General features: G+C 42.4%; 1 protein-coding gene across 4 annotated transcripts in view; it reads left to right on the plus strand.

Annotated features, from left to right (window-relative positions):
* Positions 1 to 27645, plus strand: part of DDR2 (discoidin domain receptor tyrosine kinase 2) — a 183765-nt gene that overhangs the window by 132657 nt on the left and 23463 nt on the right. For all 4 annotated transcript variants that reach the window (XM_008685722.2, XM_008685721.2, XM_040635971.1 and 1 more), the window contains 6 exons: positions 15897 to 15999; positions 17433 to 17664; positions 17973 to 18120; positions 18505 to 18610; positions 22482 to 22665; positions 26414 to 26657. In XM_008685722.2, coding sequence (XP_008683944.1) covers positions 15897 to 15999; positions 17433 to 17664; positions 17973 to 18120; positions 18505 to 18610; positions 22482 to 22665; positions 26414 to 26657 — 1017 coding nt within the window. The remainder of the gene's footprint in view (positions 1 to 15896; positions 16000 to 17432; positions 17665 to 17972; positions 18121 to 18504; positions 18611 to 22481; positions 22666 to 26413; positions 26658 to 27645) is intronic.

Below are 27645 nucleotides of genomic sequence, written 5' to 3' on the forward strand. Positions count from 1 at the left end.
TTCCTTTGTTGTAAATTAACTGACCATGTATGTGTGGATTGATTTCTAAGCTCTCTGTTTTGTTCCATTGATCTAAATGTCTGTTTTTATGCCCATACCATACTGCTTTAATTACTGTAGCTTGGTAATATATCTTGCAATTGGGGAGCATAATGCCTTCAGCTTTGTTCTTCTTTCTCAAGGTTGCTTTGGCTATTTGTATTCTTTTGTGGTTCCATACAAATTTTAGGATTATTTGTTGTATCTCTTTGAAAAACACCATTGGAATTTATTTTTTTATATTATTTATTTATTTTTTTAAATGTTTTTTTTTTATTACATTATGTTAGTCACCATACAGTACATCCCTGGTTTCTGATGCCATTGGAATTTTGATAGGGATTGCATTGAACCTGTACATTTCTTTGGGTAATGTGGACATTTTAACAAGATTGATTCTTTTATCCATAAGCATGGACTGTATTTCTATTTATTTGTATCATCTTTGATTTCTTTTATTAATGTTTTGTAGTTTTTGATATACAGGTCTTTCACCTGCTTGGTAAATGTATTTCTAGGTATTTTATATTTTTATGTGATTATAAATGGGATTTTTTTTTCTCTTTCTGATACTTCATTTTTAGAGTATAGAAATGCAGCAGATTTTTGTGTACTGATTTTATATCCTGTAACCAGGATGCAGGTTCCTTTTGCTATCATATTTTTTTAAAGGTTTTATTTACTAATTTGAGGGAGGGACAGAGAGAGAGAGGATCTCAAGCAGATTCCCCACTGAGCATGGAATCCGATGCAGGGCTTGAACTCACGACCCTGAAATCATGACCTGAGCTGAAATCGAGAGTTGGATGCTTAACTGACTGAGCCACCCTGCACCCCTTGCTATCATATTTCAACAAATCTGAGACTAAGATGTTCTAAGATGTTCTAAGATGTAGACAGGCAGTAAGCCCTCCTGGGTTCTCCATCCAGATTGTTCCCCAAATTGGTGGTTTTTCTTGACCCTGAGGTCTCATGATAGATCATGTGGAGAGTGAGTGCTGACACCGAGTGTGATGTCAGTGTGTTTGGTGAATAGACCATGGCAGTGGAAATCAAGAGACCTAGAGTCCAGTTCTAGCTCTGTCACTTTCTGGCTCTGTGACTTTGGGTAACACTCTGTATCTCACTTTGCTCACTTACAAATGGGGAGAATAAACTCCACTCTGTGCACTTCACATGGCTATTATGGGGGCCCAATGAGATAAGGGAAGTTAACAGGTTTGGAAAGTTATATGCAAATATTGAGGGTTGTGATTTGTTACTTTTGGAAGAAAAGGAAAATAAAATAAACCAAATACCATAAAACAATGGTTTCTATTTAGCAGATGATGGGGGAGGAAAGAGAAAAAGAGTTCATTAGTGACCATTATGGTCCCTTGTGGTTTCCAAGAAAGACTTGTTACCTTTGGGAATTGGGGGCTTCTAACAACCCTGAACTCTGGCCATCCTAACTCCAAGGGAACACAGGGCCCGGTGCCCAGGCAAGCTTATCCACGGCAGTGTATTTTTCTGGGGGAGAATAGTGTGATTGTTGACTTAGCTTTTGGTCCTAGCCAGCAGGCCTCTGAAGGGCATGGATGTGGCAAGATAGGCCTCCCAGAATTTTTCGTGGTTTGGACGCATACACAGTAAAGTAAAGTAAAAGTTAAGACATTCAAAACAGTGAGGTTTTTTGGGGGGCTTAAGTAAGAGGTGATGAGTTGTTAAAAAATATGCTACCTTTTCCCCCCTACTTCACAGATGTTTATGACTTTGGTCTTTGTCTTATTTGGTGCAGCAATGATCTCTTGCATATTCACAAACAACACCTATCGCAGTCCTTGGCTTACACAGGCGATCAGTAGGTGCTTGAGGCATAAGGAGAAGGTGGGAAGGAAGGAAGTCAAGGGGCTCCCAGGCTTCTCTGTATTTTTCCGCAAAAAAGCATATAAATTATGCCACTTGAGACTTGATCTCAGAAAGATATGAGGAACCTGAGAAGGAGTTGGTAAGAATATCATCCCTTTGAAGGATGGGGATACTAAGTACAGAGGGAGTGAGCCAGGAGGAGGATGAGGGACCGAGGTGTCCTAGCTGCAGCTGCTAGGGTGAAGAGTCAGAGACCCAGCCTCCTGGTGTCTGAGGGTGGTGAGAACTACAGCTGGTGCAGAGAGAGAGCAGCCTCTGTGCTTTTCCCCACATGCCTGCAGTCTCCCTGCTTTGGCCTATCCGCAGAGCATTTTAATGGTTGTAAATAGAGTGAAATGTGCTTCAATTTACCCAAATATGCATAAAGCTCTTACTTTTGGCATTGTAGGGGAGAAATTCAGGCTTTTGGGTGCCATAGCCTCGATTCGAGACATAAGGCCAAACAATGAAGTATATTTTCTATCAATAAGCCTGGCTAACGTAAGAAATGATTCATCCTGGCATTGGAGGAGCCCTGGCTATGGGCATAGGGCAGATGCACCTTGGGAAAGGGATAATTTTAATTTGTTGGCTTTTAGTAGGTTAGACCAATATTTAGGACTTTGTTAGAGCTTCTCTTATCGAGTCCTTTGTATTCATTATATTAAATCTCTATAACAACCCTCTTGGTAATATTATTAAAGATGAGGAGATTCAGTTTCAGAGGGGTTTAGGAACTTGTCTTGGAATCCCGTGATTTGGAAATGACAGAATCCAGTTTTAAGCTTCCAAACCATGGCCCAGTTTTCTTCTCAATTCCTGACCTTCATGGCTACCTGGCTGTCCCTTCAACTCACCTCCTTGTTGGAGAGAGGGACATACCATTTCACAGTGGAGCCTTTGCTGTCTTTGTGAGCCAGGATGAAGAATGGATCTTGGCTGACCCTCACTTTACTACCCTGGAATCCCATACAGCTTGGGGACCCATCTTCTGCAATAATTGCTTCTGGGAAGTATTTTGGGCCTCTAGGAAAGCTGCAATTTGAAAGGGCTAATCCTAAGGGGAATTTCAACTTGGGCAAAAGGTATGTTGGCAGAATAGCCCTGTGTACCTAGAGGAACCCAAGTCATCTTCTTTGGCTCCTAGCAGGATCCCATTGTGTAGATATGTACCTGAATAGTGACCCAGTTTGAAGTAGACTCCAATGTGGAGCTTGTGGGGATCAGGGACCCAAGCACCAGCTTCTCTAATGAGACCATCTTGTCCTTTCTGGAATTGGAAGAATTCGATCATGGTAGCTAGGGGTTGAAGAAAGAGGAACCGGGGATCAGGAGACCTGAATGTCAGTCCTAATTATACTCATCAGCAGTGCATTCTTGAGTAAGTCAGTTCACTTCTGGGGGACTCAGAGGTTCTGATATTTAACGTAGAGCCGTTGGAGGGGTTGGTTCCTGAGGTCCCTTTGTGGCTTTAAAGTTTACTATTGCAGATGTTCTTTTAGACCATAGATCATCTTGGGTCCCCTGGTTGACCCCAGTAACCCTGCTCCTGGTCAGTCTCGTCTTCCTGGTGCCCAGCGAGGCCCAGGTGTCAGCTCTCCACGCCTCGGGCCTCACGTGCGCCATGTGTGTGTGTTCCTGGAAGCGGCATATAGGACACTCATTGACGGGTAAGCCTGTGGTCTGGAGCTAGCGGTGAGATGGTAAACATCATGGAACAAGCAGCCCTTTCAGGCTCTCAACCTTGGCAGCGTGGTGTGAAAATAATTCTTAGGAAGCTGGGGCCTAGTGGCAGCTGCTTCTCCTCGGCCAGCCTGCTTGCCAGGCCCTACCGGTGCTCAGAACAGATCGAGCTCTGCCTGGGCAGCCGGCACTGGTAGTTTTCCACTCTGGGAAACTGGAAAGTGAATTGGCTTCTCTGTCCAGGAGATTGGCGGGTAGCGGAAGCGTCAAGAACCACCAAGACAACTCAGCAGGCAAAATCAGGACACACTTCTTTGCTGCCGGGTCTCTTGCTTCTCTTGCTGTTCTCTGCCTTTTCATGCTTCCTTATCTTTCATAATGTGGAGTGCAGAGACAGATGGATGGGATCTGATAAAAAAAGAAGTGGGCTTGGGGAAAAGCAAGGGGGCCTGACATTTAGGACTTGGCACTCTGCGTCTTTGCTATTGGCCAGGATCCCTTCCACAGAAGGAGTTTACCAAAAATAGGCATACTCAATAGGAAAACCACAGTGGTACTGCTGAGAAGTGCCACGTTGGTTGCCCTGGGCCAAGGCTTATCCTGGTTCCAAAGACCCACTAGGATGGGAAAGGCCATCCAAGATCAGCTTCTCTATTTTCCTATGCCCTTTCTCTGAGGCCCCTGGGAAAACTGATTCACCAAGAAACTTTGCCTAATGGCTGCTTTTCTGGCTCTTATCTCTGATTTCCCTATCCTTATCCTTATATTCTTTGGTCCCAACATCTAGACCTCCAGACCCACTCCCATCATCTGAAGAAGGTACCTGTGGCTCAGAGCCTTGCTCTGGCATTGAGCTGGGGATCCTCATCAAGGCATACAGTGTGATTCCCACCTCTTTCCCCATCTTCTGTGCCTCTTGTCACCAAAGCTTGGGGATCCCTCCTTGGTGCATTTTGTTGGACAGTTACCCAGTGTCCATTGACTAATATTCATGCTAAAGCTTCTCTTCCTCTCATTCAAATGCTCACAAAGCCCTTGAAAGAGCATCCCTACTGCTTGCTGTCGTTTGGAGATGGTTGAGAAAGAAATCATTTCTGGAGACATGACTCAGTCACAGCACCTGCCCTTGAGAGTTCAACACACGTGAACTCTCCATCCATTCATCCATCCATCCATCCATCCACCCATCTCTCCATCCCTCTACCCTTTTACTTACTTATTTATTTGCCAAATGTGTATTCAGCATCTGATGGGCACTATGTGTTTGCAGTTGCTGAGGAGAAAAAGGGAGAATCTGACATGATTACTATTCTCCGAATTGCTCACAGCTTCAATAAGGAGGCAAAGAAGCACAAGGGAACTAGAAAATCTCTGGTGAAGGTTGTTACCTAAAAGAACCCCTACTCATCTTGTTTATCCCCCTGTCATATTTTAGCTTTTTTCCCACAGGTTTGTCATACTGTCTGAAATAATAACAACTAATGGTCGCTATGGTCAAAGAGACCGTTGGTTGTCTGTCTGATTATTGCAAATCTATTGCCTTTGGCCTCTCTCCTCTACCAGAATGTAAGATCCATAGCCTCAGTCATTTTATCTGTCCTGTTCAGTACTATATCTTCAGAGCAGAAACTTATTTGTTAGATAAATTCAAGAACATTAAATAAATTAACATTAACATTTAATATATACATTCATTAAATCAATACATGAACAAAAAGATGGGTTGCAATAGATACGTAATGATCCAGAATTACAAGGAAGTTTTACATGTCTACCGCCTGGTCAAACATCATTAGTCAGGGCTACCCTCGCCTAATTTCCCAGGTCTCTCTTTTTAAGCCCCATAATTATGAACAGCAGAAAACTTCTTTTATCACTTTTTTTTACAGATATTTATTGAGCACTCAGTTAATACCAGCACACCCTACTAGAAATTAGGGAAATAACAGAGAGAAAGATAGGCTCCCTGGCCATATGGCACTTAACTGTTTAGTGGAGAGACCAAAATTAAACAAATAACTATTTGTTTTACAAGTGTGAGGAACACTAAGAAGGGAACCAGAGCATTATAAGAGGATGTAACAGAGATTCCTAATTTCCCCAAGGGCTCAGAGGAATTCCCCAAGAGCTGCAGGAGTCAGCAGGTAAGGGAGGGGAGGGGAAGAATATTCCAGGCAAAGGGAACATGACATACAGAGAGACCTTGAGGCTGGAAGGTACTTTGTGCATTTATGAAGTCAAGATGAGACCAGTGTGCTGGGATCTAGAGAGCAGAGATGTGCGGATAGCCCAAGGTGAGGCTGGAGAGGTAGGCGGAGGCCCCATCCTTCAGACCTCATGGGCCACACTGACCCAGGAAGTCTGGAAGGCTGTTAGAAGGTTCATGTCAGATTAAGGTTTTGGGAAGCTCGCTTGGGCTGCTGTGTGGACAAGGGTTGGCGGAGGAACCAGGAAGAAGGTCTAGAAGGCATTATAGTAGTTCAGCTGTGAGGTGGCGGAGGTGGGGCCCTGCGTGGGCAGCGTGGAGAGGAAGACAAATAGCTGGACTCAAGAAATTTGCTGGAAGTAGGAGCTGTAGGATTTGTTAACTGACCAGATGACTGACTCCCAAAGGCAGGTTTACTTCTCACTCCTCGACTGCCTCCTAGCAGGAATAAACGTGTCATCTGTCCTTCCTGCCCTGGTCCCCAGGCAGAGGTTCAGGGCCACGTGGACCACAGCTCAGGAGGCTTTCCAGTTCTCGTCATGGTGTTGCCACTGCTGTCCACACGTGGTTGTGTGAGGGAAGGACTGGAGGGGACGAGGAGAAGGGGCGCACTGACACAGTTAGAATTGTGCTTTTTTTCATGTGGAGAACTGAAGTCTCCTTTCATCCCCCACTTCTTCCAGTTATGAAACCAGGGCTGCATCAGCCTCACCTGGAGGACAGTGACCACATAGTTGACCAGGCTCCCCCCTCAGAGTGATTCTGACGGTCGGGGGTGGGGACTGAGGCTTTGCACCCGTAGCAAGTTCCCAGGTCGTAGTGGCGCTGCCGGTCCCTGAGCACACCGTGAGGGTCGCAGCCCCAACACAGTACTAGAAGAGGGAGCAAAGAGCCGGGTGGGGGGCAGTGGTGCTCTTCTGACACCAAATAGAGTATCCTAGGTGGGATCTCTCTCCCTCTCTACCCGCCCCCCCCCCTTTTTTTTTTTTTTTTTGCTAACTATGGAAAGTACCAAATAGTTATAGTCAGAACACAAAATAGTAGGATTCCTGAGCCCAGGAAGTATGGACGTGTTTCATGAAGGCGGCTCAGCTGCAGCAGCTCTGTTAAAACTTCCTGGTTGCTGTTCCCAGGATAAGCGGTGCCTTGGTGGAGAAGTTATTTGCAACAATATCATGACTCACCCCATGCGACCCTCTTTCCCCATTTCTGGTTTACTTTAGATGTTCCGAGAAACAGAAGTTCTCACTACACTTGTGGCCCAGTGACTGGAGATGCATGATAGCCAGGAATGAAAGCCCAGGGGGACTGTGAATGTGGATGTCTCTGGACTTTGGAATGGCCCCAGAGAGTCATCATGTGTCCAGGCTGCAAGGGACCTGGGAGCAGTGGTTCCCAAGCCGGGCTGCACAGCAGAATCACCTGGGGCATTTTTTAAACATGCGGGTTCCTGGGCAGTTTCAGGTCTCCCAAAGACAAGTCTCGAAGAGGGGGCTCACACCAGATGTTCTACAGCCTTCCCAAGCAACTCTGAGCAGTTGGTCCGTGGCCTGGCTTTTGGGAACCCCTGCCTTGGAAAACATCTAATGCAGCTCCCTTGCTTTTCACATGAGAAAACCGAGACCCAGAAAAGCTGTGAACTTTGCTCAGATCCCAGAGTGGATTTGAAATCTCTTTGTTTTCAGAGGTTGTATAGCAGAGAGGGAGCCTTTCGAGTCAGATTCTAAAGTGACTTAGTATTTACTTGATGACTGGCCTCCGGCAGGGTTTTTTTTTTTAAAGATTTATTTATTTATTTTGAGAGAGAGAGAGAACATGAGCAGGAGGGGCAGAGGGAGGGGGAGAGAGAATTCCAAGCAGACTCTGCACTCAGCACAGAGCCCTACATGGGGCTTGATCTCACAACCCTGAGATCACGATCTGAGCCAAAACCAAACGTTGGTCTTAACCGATTGTGCCACCCGGGTGCCCCCTTGGGCCGTTATTTAAACTCTTACCTATAGGTGGGTGATTCGTGAGAAATATGAAATAACGAGTGAGAAAATACCACATTGTCTGACACTTGGCAAGTGCTTTTATTTTATTTTCTTTAAATTCCATTAATTAACATGTAATATATTATTGGTTTCAGAGGTCGAGGTCAGTGATCCATCAGTCTTATATAATACCTAGTACTGATTCCATCACATGCCCTCCTTAATGTCCATCACTCAGTTACCCTCTTCCCCCACCCCCGCACAAATGCTTTTAAATGGATGCTATTATTACTGTACTTCATCAAATGTAAGACACTCCTGACTCTACCATGTCTCATTACTTTGTGTAACTCTAAGAAAAAAACCCCCAGAGAGTTCATCTATGACTCACCATTTGCTTGTAAGATGTATTCAGATTTCAGATATGTTAACATATGAAAAATAATAGGAAATATGGTCTTTCGCTTCTCTTTCCTCAACCTGCACAGATTATTCCCATTACTAAATGAAATACCTCAATGCCAGCAGAAGCAGCTTAGTGTGCTTGAGGACCAGCAAGGAGGCCAGGGTGGCCAGACGGGGGAGTGCACTGGACAGGGGTCCAGGACAGCTGGGGACCCACTCTGCAGGTCTCTGGAGACCACACATACATTTTGAATATTATTATGAATGAGGTGGGAAATTCCTGGAGGGCGATGAGCAGAAGAGTTACATGGTCTGACTTACATTTTCATAGATACATGGGGCAAGGCGGACAAAGGAAGTCTGAGTAGGAGATTATTGTTCTATTCCTGGTTTTAGGGCAAGGTGGATTGGCCTAGAATGGTAGCAGTATAAGTGGGAAGTAGATGGGCTATGGGAATTTTTTAGGGTGGCTGATGAGATTTCTTATCAGCTGATGGAATGGATATGGAATATGAAAGGAGTCAAGGGTGGCCTCAGGATTTTTGGCTCAAGTAATTGGCAGAATGGAGTTGTTTGAAATGGAATAGTCTGGGGGGTAAGGTTTGTAGGGAGACGTATTTTACTCAACTTTATCCTTACTCCTAATCTATATCTGTCTCTTTTTTCAATCAATATTATGAGCACCTATTGTCTCCCCAGATATGCACTGAGAAATAAAATTTAATAAGATATAATCCCCCTGCCCCCCTTTTTTTTCTCCGAAAAGTTTGCCATCTGCAGGGGAGATCAGACTTCCACACAATAATTATATGACAAAGCACTATGTACTTAAGGCTATAAAACAGATATTTAAAATGTTGGAAATTGGAGGAAGGAGAATTTACCAAAATTAGTACTATTCTTCCTCAAAAATGGTTGGTTTAGTTGCGTCCAAGTTCGTTACATGGCAACGGGACAATGCTGGATAATAACTTAAGCTAGTCTTTCCACTTCTGGTGTGAGACGTCCTTGTTGTAACTGAAACAACCAAGAGGGCTCTTTCCTCAACTTCCTGTCCCCTTTCCGTAAAACATCCCCCCCTCTAAGAGTCACCTGGCTCACTGTCTTCCTCCACTCAGGCCTCTGCTCAAAGTCACCTCATCTGAGAGGCTCTTCCTTATCTCTTTACAGGAAGGAGCACCTATTTCCTTTCCACACTTGATTTTCTCACAACATTTACCATCTTCTCTCATCTTATGTATTTATTTGCCTGTTGTCTGTCTCCCCACACTAGAATGTCAACCCTGACAAAAGGGACTTTGTTTTGTTTATGGCTATATTCCCATAGTGCTCCCAAAAAATCACTGAATGAATGGTTTGATAAAAATAGGAACTCAGAAACCACATGGACTCGGAAAGCAATAAGCAAACAAGTAGATTATCGTGCTGGGGATGGAGAGAGGACTGGATCCATGAACAAAGCTTTGGTTTCAGAAGGGAGGGAAGGTGCCAGAGGCCAGCTCTGCAAGACTTCCGCCTTAGCCTGGCACACTGGGAGAAGCAGCCTGCATCGTGTCGCACCTGTGCTAAAAGCAGAGGGGACCGTCTGGTACATTGGGACTAATTTTGGATTAGGACTGCTTAATAGCTGTGGGAACTTTAACTGGTTTGTTTCCTCATGTATAATTTGAGAATAATAATACAGGCCCTGTCTACCATGTAGGGTTATTGTAGGGGTAACCAGATGTAAACACTGGGACACCACTTTGAAAACTGTGAAGAACTGCAGTTTAGGAGTCAGATAGCAATTTTGGGCACCATGACATGAATGATAGCCAAGGAGGAAAGGTTGCCTGCCTTGGCTAGCCAGGCCCTCTCCCCAGAAGATCCTTGAGGGAAATATACACACGGGGAACAATAACAAAGGGAAAGCAACGTGTAGTTTATTAGTAGGTGGCTTGTGTCCCAAATGCCAATGTGAGTGTTCTGATAAACTGCACTGGGGCACATGGCATGTGGGATAAAGGTGTCCAGAAGCTTCTCCTTGCCATTAAGTCACTGATACTGAGAAGCACTAAGCACCAGTGCTGCAACACTTACCAGAGGCCTTGAGTCAGGGTACGGCCTCCACGGCCTGGAGGAGTGGACCACAAGAGAGGGAACACCCTGTGAGTGATTTTTGAAATGTTCATTGACCTCACTCATTGGTAATTTTGGCCTCATTGGCGTCCTATATCAGTATTTCCTCATCCTTACTCCTCCCTTCAATTTCACATTCCAGAGGGTTTAGAATTTGAGAATTTGATGCTTCATTCCTGAACAGCCCAGAATTACACTTGAGATTCAAGCATAATGATTATTTGTAGAACCTGTCACCTCAGATGGAGAAATGATACATCTGACCAGAAGAGACACAATAATACTAGATCCCACATTCATCCCTTGATTGAAATTTGGCTTGGAAAATGCAGTGGACAGACACTGAGAAGTGCTTCAGTGGGGTCATGATTCTTGCCAAAGCAGATGTATATGGTTTTGCTTCATCATACTGTTTCTGGAAATATCCAATGACATCACGGATGTTGTACCTTGTCAAATGCTCTCTCTGCATCTGTGGAAATGATCATATGGTTTTTATCCTTTCTCTTGTTGATGCAACGTATCACGTTGATTGTTTTGTGAATATTAAACCCCCTTGCATCCTGGGAATAAATCCCATTTGATCGTGGTGTGTGATTTTTAAAAATATATTGTTGGATCCATTTGCTAGTATTTTCTTGAGAATTTTTCATCTCTGTTCATGAGAGATGTTGGCCTGTAGTTCTCTTTTTTTGTGGTGTCCTTATCTGGTTTTGATGTCAGGGTGATTCTTTCCTCTTGTACTTTTTGGGATAGTTTAAAAAGAATAGATATTAACTCTTTTTTAAATGTTTGGCAGAATTTGCCTGTGAAACCATCTAGTCCTGGCTTTTGTTTTTTGGGAGTGTTTTGTACTGATTCGACTTCATTGCTGGTGATTGGTCTGTTCAAATTTTCTCTTTCTTCCTGCTTTAGTTTTGGTAGCTTATGTGTTTCTAGGAATTTATCAATTTCTTCTAAGTTGTCCAATTTGTTGGCATACAGGTTTTCATAATCTGTTACAATTGTTTGTATTGAGGAAGTTCCTTTCTTTTTTTTTTTTTAAGAGTGAGAGAGAGGAGGGGAGTAGGGGCAGAATGAGAGAGAGAGAGAGAGAGAAAATCTTAAGCAGACTCCACACTTAGCATGGAGCCCAACACAGGTTGGCTCTCAACAACCCTGAGATCACGACTTGAGCCAAAATCAAGAGCTGGTTGCTTAATGGACTGAGCCATCAGGTGCCCCAAGGAAGTTCCTTCCTGTTTCTAGTTTCCTGAGAATGTTTATCAGGAAAGGATGTTTGATTTTATCAAATGCTTTTACTGTATCTATTGAAGTGATGCTATAGTTTCACTTTTTAAGTTTGTGGTGAATTTCACTGAATGATTTCTGAATGTCAAACCAACCTTGCATTCCTAGGATAAACCTCACTTGGTCATGATGTGTTATCCTTTTTATATATTTTTGGATTCACTTTACTAAAATTTTGTTTAGGGTTTTTGCATCTGTGTTTATGAGGATTGTTGGTCTATAGTTTTCTTATAATGTTCCTGTTCGGTTTTTGTAGTAGAGTAATGCTGATTTCATAGAATGAATGAGGAAATATCCTCTCCTCTTTGATTTTCTGGAAGAGTTTGTGAGTGCTTGGTATTTTTTCTTTCTGAAATATTTGGTAGAATTCAACAGTAAAGCCATCTTGTCCTGCAGGGTTTTTTTGTTGGAAGGTTGTTGGCGATATATATATATATCTTATATATAAAGAAATAGATAACCTGAATATTCAGGTTATCTATTTCTTTATATGTAAACTTTGGTAGTTTGTATCTTTCAAGAAATTTGACTATTTTATCCAAGTTGTTGAAATTGTTGGCATAAAACTGTTTATAACATTCCCTTATTATACTTTTAACATCTGTAGTATCTGTCACTAGGTAACTTCCCACATTCCTGATGTTTGTAGTGTTTTCTTTTTTCTCTCCCAATCAGTCTAGCTAGAGATTCTTTTTTGCTTTTTCTTTTTAAATCTTGTCAAGGAACCAGCTTTTGGTTTTATAGAGTTTCTTTGTTGTTTTTCTGTTTTCTACTTCATTGATTTCTGCTAATATATCTATTATTTTCTTTCTTTGCATTTTATTTGCTCTACTTTTTCTAGTTTCTGAAGGTGAAAAATGAGGTCATAGTTTTGAGATCTTTCCTCTTTTCTAATATAGGCTTTTTCCTGTGGTAATTTTTCCCTTAAGTACTTCTCAAGTGGTATCCACAAATTTTGTTATTTTATATTTTCTTTATCTTACAGTACAGAATACTTTCTGATTTTCCTTTTGGTTTCTCCTTTGACCCATGGCATATTCTCAGGAGTGTTATTTAATTTGCAAATATTTGGGGATTTTCCAGATATCTTTCTATTATTCATTTTTCTAAATAGTAATTGCATTATGACAGCATACTTTGTATGACTTGAATATTTAACATTTGTTGGGACTTGTTTTATGATTCAGAATATGGTCTATCTTGGTAAGTGTTACATACACACTTTAAAAGAATGTATACTCTTTAGTTGGGTAGAGTTCTGTAAATGTCAGGTAAAACTGGTGGTATCCAAATCTGTTCAAAACTTCAATTTCCTTACTGATATTTTTGTCCACTTGTTTTTACCAATTATTGAGATGTAAGTGTTGAAATCTCTGACTATAATTGTGGTTTTTTTCATTTTTCCTTGCAGTCTTTTTTTTTTTCTTCATTTGTTGTGAAGCTGTGTTACATGCATAAATATTTAGGACTGTCATGTGTTCTTGATGAACTAACCCCTTTATCATTGTGAAATGCCATCTTTATTTCTTCTCTTAAGATCTGTTGTGTTTGGTATTAATATAACCACTCCAGCTTTTTTTAAAAATAAAGTTTTCGTGGTATATCTTTTTTTATCCTTTTACTTGTAACGTATCTGTGGTTTTCTGCCTTCTTTTCAGTGAATTGAATTTCTTTATTCCATTTTATCTCTTGTTGACTTATTAGCTATAAATCTTTTTGAAAATATTATTTTAGTGCTTGCTTTAGGATTTGTCATGTACATCTTTAATTAAATAAAGTCTATCTTTAAGTGATATTATATCCCTTTACATATAGTATAAAAATCTTCCAACAGGATAACTTTCATTTTTCCCTTTTCAGCCCTTATGCTATTGTTTTCATGTATTTTATTTTTGTATATATTATAAACCCCACAGTATATTGTTACTGCTTTTATTTAAATAGTCAGTTATGTAAAGAACATGTAAACTCATCTTATATATTTACTATGTAATTACCGTTTCCAGTGGGACATTTGCTGTCATTTTTATGTTTGGTCCTCTGTTCATGATGTGTTCTTTTCCTCTGGCTGCTTAAAACCTTTTCTCCTTATCAGCTGTTTTAAGCAGTTGGATTATGATGTACTAGTGTCATTTTCTTCATGTTTCTTGTGCTTCAGGTCATTGAGCTTCGTGGGTTTACAGTTTCATCAAATTTGAAAAAGATTTCTACTATGTTTTATTCAAATATTTTTTTTTGTCTTCCTCTCTTCTCTTCTTTAAGGAATCCATTTACATGTGTATTAGGATTCCTGTTTGAAATTGTTCCAGAACTTACTAATATTCCATTTTTTTGTTGATTGATTGATTTTTTTATTGATTTCTGTCATTGTTTCATTTTGGATAATATCTGTTGCTGTCTTTAAGTTCACCAATCTTTTCTTTAATGTGTGATCTTCCTTTAATATTATCCAGTGTATTTTCTCACACAGTCAAGTTTCATCTCTAGAAATTTGATGTATATCCTTTCTGTATCACCTGTAGCTCTCCTTATATTTTTAATTTTTCTGTTATTATTTTTATTCAAGTATAATTAACATACAGTGTTCTATTAGTTTCAGGTGTGCAATATAAGGATCCAGCAGTTCAGCATTCCCAGTGCTCATCAAGATAAGCTTACTCTTGATCCTCTTTATCTGTTTCACCCATCTGCCCCACCTGCCTCCCCTCTGGCTACCACCAGTTTGTTCTCTGCACTTAAGAGACTGGTTTTTTGTTTGACTCTCTCTCTCTGTTTGTTTTTTTTTTATTTGTCCATTTGTTTTGTTTCTTAAATTCCACATATGAGTGAAATCATATGGTATTTGCTTTTCTCTGACTTACTTCACTTAGCATTATACCTTCTAGGTCCATCCATGTTGTTGCAAGTGGCAAGATGTCATTCTTTTTATGGCTGAGTAACATTATATATATATACCACTTCTTCTTTATTCACTCACCAGTCAATGGACACTTGGGCTGCTTTCGTATCCTGTCTATTGTAAGACATGTTGCAGTAAACATAGGGCTACATATATCTCTTCAATTAGTGTTTGCATATTCTTTGGGTAGATACCCAGTATTAGAATCCTGGATCATCTGGTACTTCTTTTTTAAATTATTTGAGGAACCTCCACACTGTTTCCCACAGTGGCTGACCTTGTATTTTTGAACACATACAATATAGTTATAACTGTTTTAGTAGTCTTCTTTTTAAGTTCTAACTTCTACATAAGTTCTGAATCAGTTTCAATTGATCGATTTTTTTTCCTCATTATAGGTTCTATTTCTCTGCTTCTTTACACACCTGCTACTTTTAAAATTGCATCGTACATATTTACACTAAAGAATGACTCATCATTTATCTGAAATTTAAGTTTAGCTAGGAATCCTGTATTTCCCTGGCAACCCTAGATCTCCATGGCCTCTCTGGACTCTTCTCTTTGTTTCCTTGCTTTGGGGAATCCTCTAGACTCTGCCTGAGTTCTCACTCACTGTGCTGCAGCCTGACTCTGTCACAACAGTAAGCTGGTGCCACTGTAGGACTCATCTTCTTTGTCCCCTGTCTCCCAGGGATTGTTGTCCTTTGTTGTCTGATATTCATTGTATTGAAACCCAGTCTTTTGTATATTTTGTCCATTTTTTGATTGTTTCACTCCGGAGAGTAAGTCTGGTTCCTGTTACTCTCTCTTGGCTGGAGGTGGAAGTCTCTCTCCAGAGGCTATTATTTTTAGCCGGAGGCCAAAACGTGGTGCTGATGGGGGGCCAGAGCTGTGTGTTCAGTCCCTTCACAGGAGAGTTTGTTGGTTTGCGCCATAATTTTGTGCCATCAGTTACCTAGAAAAAAGAATGCTTTAGATCACAGGTGGTACCTGGTGACTATGAGGATGATTCAGCACGGGTGGGGAGCTGGTTAGAAGCGCACATCTGCTAATAAGGGAATGGGGATGGGCCATGGGCTTACTACCAAATGAAAGGATAAATCAGCACACTGCATTATGTTACATTACTTGTCAGATTTTGGACCAAAAGATAGGTGTGGCTGAAGGTCAGTGCTCAAGGGATTGGATGCTAATACGTTTGGAGGCAGGGCCAGGGAGAAAAGGCAGAGAGAGTCAGGGTGATCAACTGGGGTCATAGAAAGACTTCGGAAAATTTAAGTCCTCTGTTTCCCTGTCCAATAATCAATTATGTTATTCCTACAAGAGGCAGGGTATCTTTGGAAATAAAAAGAAAAGTATTTCCTCTTTTTTTCTTCCATTTCTCTTGGTCCAGCCGTTTGCCGCTATCCTCTGGGCATGTCAGGAGGCCACATTCCAGATGAGGACATCACAGCTTCCAGTCAGTGGTCAGAATCCACAGCTGCCAAATATGGAAGGTGAGGATGGAGACCCCAAGAAAGCCTCAGTCCTGGGTTGGATACATTTTCTGACTCAAGGGCCTGGGGAAGAAGGGTGGTATTTGGTGGGAGTTGGTAGGAGTGAGGGGAGGACATCAAGTGGGCCTATCCTGTTCTGTATGTTTTCAGGAAGAGAATTCAGGGCTTGGCACCATGTGCTGGTCCTGCAACCCCATCCCAACCACAGGGCCTTGGGTGGCACTGCCCACGACAGATGGGTTCATTGATATGCAGTGGGTTTGCTTTACTCACCTTCTCACTGTGAGCAACTGCAGGAAGCCGGCGACAGTGGTAGGTAGGGGAAGGTACAGATGAGGTAGGACACTGGGAGCTGGGAGACCCTGTCCTCTTCTCAGTGGGTGTCTGTGAAACATCACTCACAGTGAAAAACATCAAGGCTTTAAGCATATACTGAGGCCCCCAATAAATTCTTCCCTTCTCTCAACGATACCTCATAGAAAGGCCATCATCATCCATAAAGAGTATGGTGGGTTCCTCATGGCCTAATAGCAGGGGTCCTCTAAAGCAATGAACTCCCTTGTCAAAAACTACTCTGCTTGTTAGGGCATAATCCTCCTCCTGGAATATAATTCTTTTGGTGTAAAGTGTTGAGTTCTGTTAAAATGGAATCACCCATAAGAAAAGCAACCTTTGTAAACCTTCCCTGTAATTTCTTAGTATGTGAAAGATGAGAGTGATGGTTGGTGGGGTTGAAAGAGAACAGCAATGAGTAGGTGACATCTATGAGAAAAGGGACGTTCTAGGGAAGAGGGAAAGTGGTAAGAGGCTCCCAGAATAAACCTTGCAATGATTTCGCAATTTTTCTCACTGATAGCTCAGCTTGGAGGTAATAAAATGAAACCAGATTATTTACTACTCCCCTGACACACTCCTACCCCTCACTCTCATCATGGGTTCCCATGGCTTTTTGTTGGGCTGCCATGCCCGTCCCATTGGTTAAAATTCCACTGCATTACATAACCCACACTGGGGATCTTATGATCCCTCTCTCCTCCTTTCCTATAACTTGATATCCAAGCAAGGGGTGGCCACCCTTGTTATGCTGGGACTGAAAGTGGAAGAGGGTGGTAAAATGACTCATGGGGAAGTATAGGGTAGAAAGGGTTCATTTCCCTTGAGGTCTTTAAAGCAGGATGAGAAATAAAGACTACATCTGATCTGAAGGCCTCTAGGCCCTGGTGGTAAATGTCTCTCTGGGCTTCATAGTGCCCCAGGGACAGGGACTGACCACAGGTGGTGGCAGTCAGACTTGAGGGGAGACCTGAAGAGTCTTTTTAGAGTGGGGGCCCAGCCTGCTCTCTCCCCTCGGGACAGGGCAGCTGCTTGCTGTGGATTGGAAAACAACTCTGGTTTCATGGTTCCTCTCTGTCTCCCCAACCCTGTGTCTCAAGGCTGGACTCAGAAGAAGGGGATGGAGCCTGGTGTCCTGAGATTCCAGTGGAACCCGATGACCTGAAGGAGTTCCTACAGATTGACTTGCACACCCTGCACTTTATCACTCTGGTGGGGACCCAAGGGCGCCATGCTGGGGGCCATGGCATTGAGTTTGCCCCCATGTACAAGATCAATTACAGTCGGGATGGCACTCGCTGGATCTCTTGGCGGAACCGGCATGGGAAACAGGTAGGAAGAAGAGACATCCAGACCCTGAGATGTCCAGGACCATATTTTGACTTAGGCTAGAAGAGGAAGTACACAGGCTGTCTTGTAGGTATGTGCATCCACACACCTGGCACACCCTTGTCAATGTGTGACTGAGGATGAGGGAGGGCGGGGTGGGGGGCCCGGGAGGAATATCAAGGCTGCTGAGAAAGCTGAAAGGATACATTCTGCTCCTTCAATTCAAAAGAGAGGGTCCATGAAAGGGGTGATGAGGAAGAGTCAGCATAACCTCATAGCATCTTCCCGCTCTTTCTCTTTTCTCTCCTCAGGTGCTGGATGGAAATAGTAACCCCTATGACATTTTCCTAAAGGACTTGGAGCCACCCATTGTGGCCAGATTTGTCCGCTTCATTCCAGTCACTGACCACTCCATGAATGTGTGCATGCGGGTGGAGCTCTATGGCTGTGTCTGGCTAGGTAGGTCTCCAGAGAGAGAGAGAGCGAGCGAGCTTATAGACCTTATTAAAAACCCCAACCCCTGGAAAATAAAGGCAAGCAAGTCAGAAAGGTATGGGAATGATAATCTCTGAAGTGAAGTGATTCCCTCTAGGTTCGAGTCAAGAAAGGACATTGTTCCTCCACCAAGGCTTGGTGCTCTATGCACTAAGTGATGCATTTCACTGACTGCCACTGAGGAGTGCTCCTCAGCGGTGCTCCCTTTGTGCCCGGATTGAGTCCTGTGCGGACACGCTGAACAAGATTGCACCCTTGAAGTCTTGTGTAGCTCCCTGGGATAGTTGGTCTGAGTAGTAGGTGCCTCTCCTTCCTAAGCCACTGACACACCTGTGTTTCCTTTGGCAGATGGCTTGGTGTCTTACAATGCTCCAGCCGGACAGCAGTTTGTACTCCCTGGAGGCTCCGTCATTTACCTGAACGATTCTGTCTATGATGGAGCTGTTGGGTACAGGTAGATTCTGGGAAACTTTGGTCATCAGAATGGGAAAGTGGCCACTAGAAGAGAATAATATTTTATTATGGCTTGGGATTAATAATTAATCAGCGAGTCAACCAACTGGTGTTTATTTAGACCCTGTATTAGGCATTGTGAGATGGAGTAAAGCAGAGAGTCTTTATTTGCAAGGAACTTAGGTCCTAGTTGGGGAAGACAGGGGAAACAATAAATTACACAAAACAAGAGCTGAAATTGTGGTATAGTTCTAAGTAAGGTAGTCATATCTTTTTTTGACCCTTAAAACAGGACATATGGTCTGACACAAATAATGGCCACTTATGGAGACAAAGGACCAGAAGAACTGAATTTATAAGTATACTAAATTGGGCAGGTCAAGAAGCTCAGGAAGAATATACCCCATAAATGTAAATGCTTTGGAAGTCGTGAAAAGGAGACTCGTAAGGCTTATGCTAGACAAGGAGAGTTTCTAGGATGATAGGATTTAGAGCAGAGGGGGCAGGTCGAAGGGAGCAGAGGAAAGGGAACAGGGCTGAGGACAGGAATGGCCTGACTGTAGCAGAAGCTTGAACTGGGAGCAGTAGAAAGGCCAGTGGGTAGTCCTGAAATGGACACATAGAGGGCCATGGTGAAGGAGTCTGATCAGGCACGGTAGGATTTTAGGGTTGGATGAGAGATGTTCCCACTTATCTCACTTCACTCTGAGCCTTGCCATTCTTCTACTGGTCCACTTCAACACTCTTTTCTCTCTTAGCTTGGTCTTTGTCTGCAAAGACTGAGCCTGGGGGAGAGGTTAGGTCCAGACTAGATGATGGAGATTGCTAGTGGTTGACAGAGGGAGAAATTAGTCTCAGGAAGGGGAGTAAGGGATTACAGCACTTCCATTATTTTAGGTGTGAAGAATAAACTCCTGCCCCCCCCCCCAGCTGCCATCCCCTGAGTGAAGACCTGACTCATCCAGTATTCGATTTCCAGCTGCTTCCTTTCCATCTGCTTAGTCACTGTTCTTCCCTGTTCACTTAAACTGTCTAGGCATCATTTCACTCAGCCACTCCCCAACTGGCATTTACTCAAGGCATAGAGGAAATCAGAGATCAATTGAATTCATTTTAGGTTAATAAATCTTTGCTAATCCACTGTTGCTACCTACAATGAATTTGGCCAGACTTGGCCAGACTTGGAAAATATAAGGAGTCCTGGATCCTTCCTTAAGAAGCTCACAGTTAGGAATGGGGACTAAACCAGGATATCAATCACTGTGATACAAGCATAGGAGTAAGAGATATGAGTGTGCTGGGGTTCAAAGAAAGAGTAAGCTTGAGTAGGAAAGCACAGCACTGAGAGTGAAAACACCTGGATTCATGTCATAAAAGTCACTTCTGTTTGCTTAAGTGATGAAAATGTATAAGAAAAGCATTTTGTAAAGGTAAAGTGCTAAATACATGTAAGTTTTGATCTGATTTGGAAAACCAGCAAAGAATCTGAAGTGGCCCCCAAAGGATGGGTGGAACTTTCACAGATAAAGAATCTCGAAATGGCATTTGAGGTAGAGTGAATAGCATAACGACAGAAGTATCACACTGTAAAGTTTAGGGGAATGTCTGCTAAAGATCAATCATTTAGTTAACCACCAGCCACACTCATGTAGCAAAATAGTAGATGAGAAGCATGATTGGGCAGATGATGTCATATTTTGGAGGAACTTGAATGTCAGGGCCAGAAGGAAGAGGAGGAGGAGGAGTTGTTGTTCTTCATCAGCATAATCATCGACAGAACAAGTCATTGAAGATTTTTAAAGCTGGGGAAGGACAAGATTGGAACTGTGCTTTAGACAGATTCATCAAGCAGCTCACAAAGGTTAGATCTGAGTGAAAAGAGGAGGTGATGAGGGATATTTTCTAATTGCAAACTGTCTGATGAAAAGAACGAAGGACCAAGGCCAAAATGGCGACAGTGGGAATGGGAGGAGACATTCATGTAAGGACTGTTTGCAATCTGACCGGGTGTAGGAGTGAGACAGTCGGGCGAGGACAAGAGGTAGGTGAAACCTTGGGGATGGCATTTATTCATCAACAAGTATATTTTGGTGCATATGGTGTGCCAGGCACTTTACTGAGCCACTGAGCGTGAAAGAGAATATAATGGGCAGAAATGGGAAATTTAGGTGAAAGATTTAGTTTAGAAGGGGATAGTGATAGGTGTAGTTTGGGATATAAATTTAAGGGGCTGGCAGGACATTCAGATGGATAAATAAGGCAGGTAACTGGTAACAGAGGAAAGATAAAGAATAATTGCGGAGATTTTGACACAATCACCTTCCACTTGATAACTGAGGTAGTGAGGTTATCTCTTTGGAGTATGCTTGAGTGATGAAGTATGAGCTGCCCGATTCAGAGTCTCAGAAATAGATAGTTTTAATAGCAAAAGTTACTTTTTTTAACTAAAAAAATTACAGAAGTAGTACACGCTTATTGTAATTCTAACAATTCTAAAGGATACGAAGTAAACTGAAAAGTTTCTTTCCTTACCCATCCCCATTTGATTTAATTTTGACGAGAAGAAGTTAACTTTTCATTTATGTTGCTTTTCATAAGTTTCATGGGGATTTATTATTCTGGGGATGATGGGAAATATATTTATTGCAAGTAAACTTATGTTCTCCTAGCCTTCTGATCTGTAGAGAGAAGAAAAAGATGGCAAATCCTTGGAAGGGAGATCCAGGCTCTGGTCACTGTGGATAAGGCCAGTCAAATTTTATAATTTGCCAAACATTTTTCAATGAACAAATAAATTTAAAAGTGTGTCTGTAAGGCTGGCATAATCACTCACTTATTTTTCTGTGAATTCGTAACGTTTACATAACCTCAGGGGGCACGTGTATTATTGCTTGAGGGTGAGTATCCCAATCTCTTCATTTGGGAGACTCCTGACTTATTGTTTAGACCTTGAAATGCAGAGTTTGGGAAGAGAGGAGTCCCAGTGGATGAGATCTTGCTCTGTGTCTCCCTAAAAAGAAGGTCAAATAGAAATAGAAACCCAAAAAGAAACAGCCAAATTAACATAAATACACAATCATCCCACGTACCAATCAAGAAGAGCCTTACAATCAAGCGGAAAGCCTGCCAAGCTAGAAACAAAACTAAATCCAATGCCTGAGACCCTCATGTAATTCCGTGCATTTTATTCCATGAATCTAGTATTCTCAAATTTAATTAAAATTACATATAAATTAGTATTTACATTTGGCATTGATTACTTCCCCCCTTTAGTTTGATATCAAATTGGGTTGTTGGGTGTGGGGTAGCAGAGGGCCTGACTGGCTTCTCTGGAACTGAGTCACTGAAAAATGACAACATGCAGTCAAAGGAGAGTCAGAAAAATTTCCAGCAAGCTCTGGGACTGTTTATTGAGTGACGGTCAAGTGCTACTATCTCCCATAGTGTTCATTCTATGCATCCATCCATCCATCATTTACTTGTTAAGGGATTAATAAATCAAATGCGTTTGATAATATGGAGTTACTATCTAAAAGCATTAGACTCAGTATACAAGAATAGGTAAGGATACAATAGATTATAAAAAGCTTTTCTTATAAAATGATAATTGTTTGAAAGTTCTGCTACTAAAGGAATAAGCATTGAGTGTTTTGTAAAATTCATTTATATGAAATTCTTTGTTCTCCATTGATGTAGGATAAATGCATCAATACTATAAAATATACTGGATTTTTCATTATCCTTCAACCTTCAAGATAATCAACTCTTACAAAACCCGGGGTGAAGAAGCTGGGTCTAAAAGCTCTTCCATGACGTGCGATTAATTCCAGGTTCCTCTCTCCCTTTCCCTTCTCTTCCCCTGGTCTGAGCAGCATGACTGAAGGGTTGGGCCAGCTGACAGATGGGGTGTCTGGCCTGGACGACTTCACTCAGACCCACGAATACCACGTGTGGCCAGGCTATGACTACGTGGGCTGGAGGAACGAAAGCGCCCCCAGTGGTTACATCGAGATCATGTTTGAATTTGACCGCATCAGGAATTTCACGACCATGAAGGTCAGTGGTGTTAGGTGTGATGGAACATGTTTAAGGGAGCCAAGATAACAGTGTAGTGAAAAGCCATGCTAGAAAGAACCCTGGTGGTGTCAGCAGAACTGGATTCAAATCAGTATTTTGCTACTAACAAGCTACATGCGTTTCCAAGTCACTTCATCTCTGGGCTTCTTGCTTCATTTGCAAATAAGGAGGTTAGTCTAGGTCACTGTTTCTCAATGTTTTCTGTTATTGTTCCAGCATCAGAGTCCACATACCATTAGGCAGAGTGGGTCCAGTGGGCTCTCACAATACTTTAAAGGCCGATGGAAAGGTTTTAACTTCTTTTAATGTCGGGAAAAAACAGAACTTTTAGGGTCAAACATCATTTTCATCTGTTTAATAACACAGTTCTAAAATACCATTTTAAATTTTTTTATGGAGGGAGGGGCTCACAAAAGCAAAAGAAACCAGAGCTGAATGGAAATCGTTTTATGGCCCTGCCCAATGCTCCCCAGGGACATACTTTTATCAGTAAGGCTGGCTCATTGCCACTCTAATTCTCAATGGAAGACTTGAGTACTTTGTATTTTGTCTTTGTAGTCACTTTCCACACCTACCTGTTTCTTCCACCCCTGCAGCGCTGGGAAATCATGATAGAAGGCTCTGCACTCTTCCGTTTCCCGAGTTTTTTCTTTCCTTATCTATTGCAACAGTACATTTGTCTGGTTGTCCTACTAAATTTCAAGCCCCTCCAACCTGATCTCTAAGTTTGAGGAAAACGGGCTTAACAGTAGAAAGTCCTTTCGTTGAATTTAGTAAGGGAGACCCCTGAAGTTTCTGTGGTTCATGTATAACTCTTACTGGCTTATTGAGGAGCGTGAGAGGACTCCAGTATGAGGCCCAAGAGCCAGTGGGCAAGTGAATTTCACCTCAGGAAGGATCCCTGTTTATTTGTTGTTTTTCCTATTCATAGTTGGTACAGAATATTAATGGCCAATAAAGTTGGCGACGCTGCCTCTGTCTATATCCCCTTGGGATGATTTGCTGTTCAGTGGGGGAAGGTACTATTTATTTGCAAAAGGAGGTATATAGGATGAGATGAGGCTCCAGAAGAAGGAAATCTGTGTTCTCATTAAGCATCCCTAGTAAATAAAAATTTGTTATTCTTGGCACAAACTTGGAGTCAAAGAGGAAATCTATGTCCATTATATTACCCTCGCATGTTAATGTGATAACATCTCCTAACTGGATCAATACCTATTAGTTAAATGAACGGTCCTTTAGGATGAGAACAGAAGGATCAACACATGCCCATCTGCCTGTCTTTTGTTCAAGGATGCTCCTTGGCAGGTTGTAAAACGTGTGTGTGCAGTTGTGCGTAACACGTTTTTCTTCACAGGGCTTTCTGGAGGGAGAAGGGGAAGGTGCATAGTGACAATATACCTGCAGGGAACATTTATTTCTGTTGCTGAATAGTGAGATAGCCACATGCACCTATGAACATGTGTATCAATTCACAAAAATACGCCACTGGGGTAACTTTTCGTTTCACAAATAATAAAATGTATCCTAAACTCTCCGCAAAGTTATAATATTTAGTCAATAGACTTTGATCTTCCCGAGTCTCCCATAGCTCCTGTTTAATTAGTTTATCACAAGTCGGAATTATTCAAAAGCATATTCTGCAGTAAGCAGGTTCCAGAAACTTTTTTTAAAAAAGATTTTATTAATTTATTTGAAAGAGAGAGAGGGAGTGAGAGAGAGAGAGCATGAGCAGGGGAAGGGGAAGAAGCAGACTCCCCTGCTGAGCAGGGAACCTGATGTGGGGCTCGATCCCAGGGTCCTGGGATCATGACCCAAGCTGAAGGCAGTCACTTAACTGACTGAGCCACTCAGGTGTCCCGGTGCCAGAAACTTTTAAGAGCTATCTCAGGGTCAGTCCCCTCAAGGCCAAACAAGTCTCTTGCATATTTTAATTTTTCTGAGACAAAATATAAAAGATGACTTTTGGATCACTAACATCTTCTAGAGAGTAGTTATTGGTTTCTAGGCAAATTACTGTCATCCCCCACCCCTTAAATATAGTCAAAATATTCTATTGAAATGTATTAATGTCCTTTAAAAATGTATTGTATTTATTAAATAAATATGTAAGTCCCCAGGGGAATGAAATTCTGTACTATTTATTTGCATTCCAGGAGAATTCCCAAAACATCTGTAGGAGAGATTATTACCTCCCCCACAGGCTACTTATCCAACACTTTGCAGATTGAAAAAAAATCTATTGAAGCTGTAGATGGTATTTTTTGGATTTTTTTTCTTAGCCTTGCTCCATTGACTTGTGCTCAATAAACTGGAGCAGTTAATTCATCCCAAGGAAGATACTAACAGATGTTTTCATCATTAAAACATTTACAGGAAAATCCAAATGGAGAAGTTAAGGCGACTTGCTCCATTTCTGTGTGGCGTGGTATTGGCAAGAGCACTGGACTCGGAGTCCAGGGTTCTAGACTCCGTTCTGTTGTTGACGGGCCATAGGCAGGTCAAACCTACCTGAGCACTAGCTTATTAAGAACTAGAGAGTCAGAGTAGGTGATTTTATTCTATTCTTTCAGAGTATCTCTGCTCATTTCTTGGATCATAACATTTCTGCAATCATTGCTGCTGTTTCTTCAGCTAAACATGAATTCTGAATGCTAGTCCCATAGTTGCCATCCCGGAGGCAGGGGAGGGTATCAAAGACAGTCGGAGGGTTACAATGCAGGGCCTAAGCAAGACATTAAAATGCAAATAGCAAATATAGTCCCAGAACGGCAGTGAGGCTTTTCCAACCTATGAGGTCTTTTAATTCAGGGGCTAGTGACCAGCGAAGCTCCATTTTCCACGTACGACTGAGCCAGAGGAAGTGTCCGTGAACTACCACCAGGGACCTGACCCAGTTACAAATATGCACATTCCATTTGTGAATGACACTGAACACACCAAGGTGCTCCAGGCGAGCTGCTGTGGGATCTTTGTTTCTTAAGACTCTGTTAAAAGCCGTGCAGATATCCTGGTGAAAGAGTAGGGCGGCAGGCAAGAGCATGCAAGCTACTCTCCGAAAGACCTTCTGTTCTCATCTCAGAAGATACCCGTGAGGAAGATGTCATGCCCTCATCAGAATGGCTTTACCTAAACTGCACTTCATTAAGACAGATCATTAAGCCTTGTCTCTGGCTGGAAAATGCGAATACACGGCCCCTGAAATGAGATGTCTGAAGAGAAAGATGATATTGTTTTGGAATGTGTGTTATTTCAGGTTTTTCAACTAAAGCTGTTGGAAGGAGTGGACTGGCTTTGGAATGTACCTGGGAGGAGCGAGGAGGGAGGGCGTCCCGTCACCTCAGTTCAGAATAGCTTGATTCTGGGTGGACAGCAGGTGTGCTGGGGAGGGTTAGCGACTTGGGAGTGTTAAGGGCAAGGAAGGCCCCCGAGGGGATGCTGGTCCAACCCTCACTTAACACATGAGGCGACAGGAAATGAGGTGGCCGGGGGCACAAGTTGCAGAGAGGTGACTGGGGGAGCCACCCCGGTTTTAGAGGGCCAGACCAACGGATCACGGCGGCTGTGAAGAGGGCGGAAGCGCAAGTCCAAGAGACTGCAGGGCAGCTGTTCAGCAAGCGCGGGGCTCAGAGAAACAGATCAAGGATTTTACCGGGTTAGGTTGCCCTGTGTCCCCACGCCACTTACCGGTGTCAGCCTGTCACTCGCATGCCTCTTTCTCTGCCAGGTCCACTGCAACAACATGTTTGCCAAAGGAGTGAAGATTTTTAAGGAGGTGCAGTGCTACTTCCGCTCGGAGGCCAATGAGTGGGAACCAAACGCTGTGTCCTTCCCCCTCGTCCTGGACGACGTCAACCCCAGTGCTCGGTTCGTCACGGTGCCCCTCCACCACCGCATGGCCAGCGCCATCAAGTGCCAGTACCATTTTGCTGACACCTGGATGATGTTCAGTGAGATCACCTTCCAATCAGGTTGGGAGCTGGGGGCCTCCTGCGGAGGTGGGAGTAGGGTGGTGAAGGAGGCCGGTGCGTGCTGGAGCTTCTTATTGGCCGGTCTCTGAGGAAGAGGGTTGTACGGTGGCTTCTCATTGGTGGATGGAGGAAATATTTACTGGGCTCTCACATATTTGTCTAAAAGGCATGTAAAACAAAGGATTAAAACATGAGAATACAATGCGTTAAAGCTATATAAATTAAGCCAGTTACGGGGTAGCACACTATTAAAATATTTAAATGAAAATTTCTAAATATACACAAAAGTAAAGAGAACAATGAATCCTCCTCAGTCTCTCCGGCTTCCTAACCACTGATGTTGTGCCAATCTTGTTTTACCTATTTTTCCCTTTTCACTGTAGTATTTTAAGCAAATTTGAGACATTGTTTGATTTCATTACTAACAGTTTGAGAATACATCTAAGAAAATAACATCTTTATAAGCATCATTCCATAAAAGCATAAAGCATTTAACATCTAACATTTGTTCATAAGTAATTCCTTAATGTTATCTAATAGGCTGTCCACATTCAAGGATACCTGATTGTCTAATATTGTCCATACAGTTGGCTTGATCAAATTCGAATCTAAAGAAGGCCCTCTTGGGGGATTTCCTTTATTATATTCCTAAGTGTCTATTTAATATAAAACAGTCCTTTAAAAAAAAATCCGTTCTGGTTTGGTTGATTGCTTTTTGTGATGTCATTTTCTAGAGCTTGTATCTTTTCTCATTCCTGTACACTGGCAGTTACACCTACATTTTCTAGAGCTTGTATCTTTTCTCATTCCTGTACACTGGCAGTTACACCTACAGGCTAATTCAAGTTCAGTATTTATTTTTGTCAGTCATTTTCATAGATAACCCTGTGTCTTTGAATCTCATCATAGATAATGCTGTTGAACCTCATCATGGGAATGTAGTGTTAGATCCTCTCACCTTTAGTGATGCTAAGATTGATTTCTGGAC

Source organism: Ursus maritimus, unplaced genomic scaffold (genome assembly GCF_017311325.1).
Source record: "Ursus maritimus isolate PB19 unplaced genomic scaffold, ASM1731132v1 scaffold_2, whole genome shotgun sequence".
Classification (NCBI taxonomy): domain Eukaryota; kingdom Metazoa; phylum Chordata; class Mammalia; order Carnivora; family Ursidae; genus Ursus; species Ursus maritimus.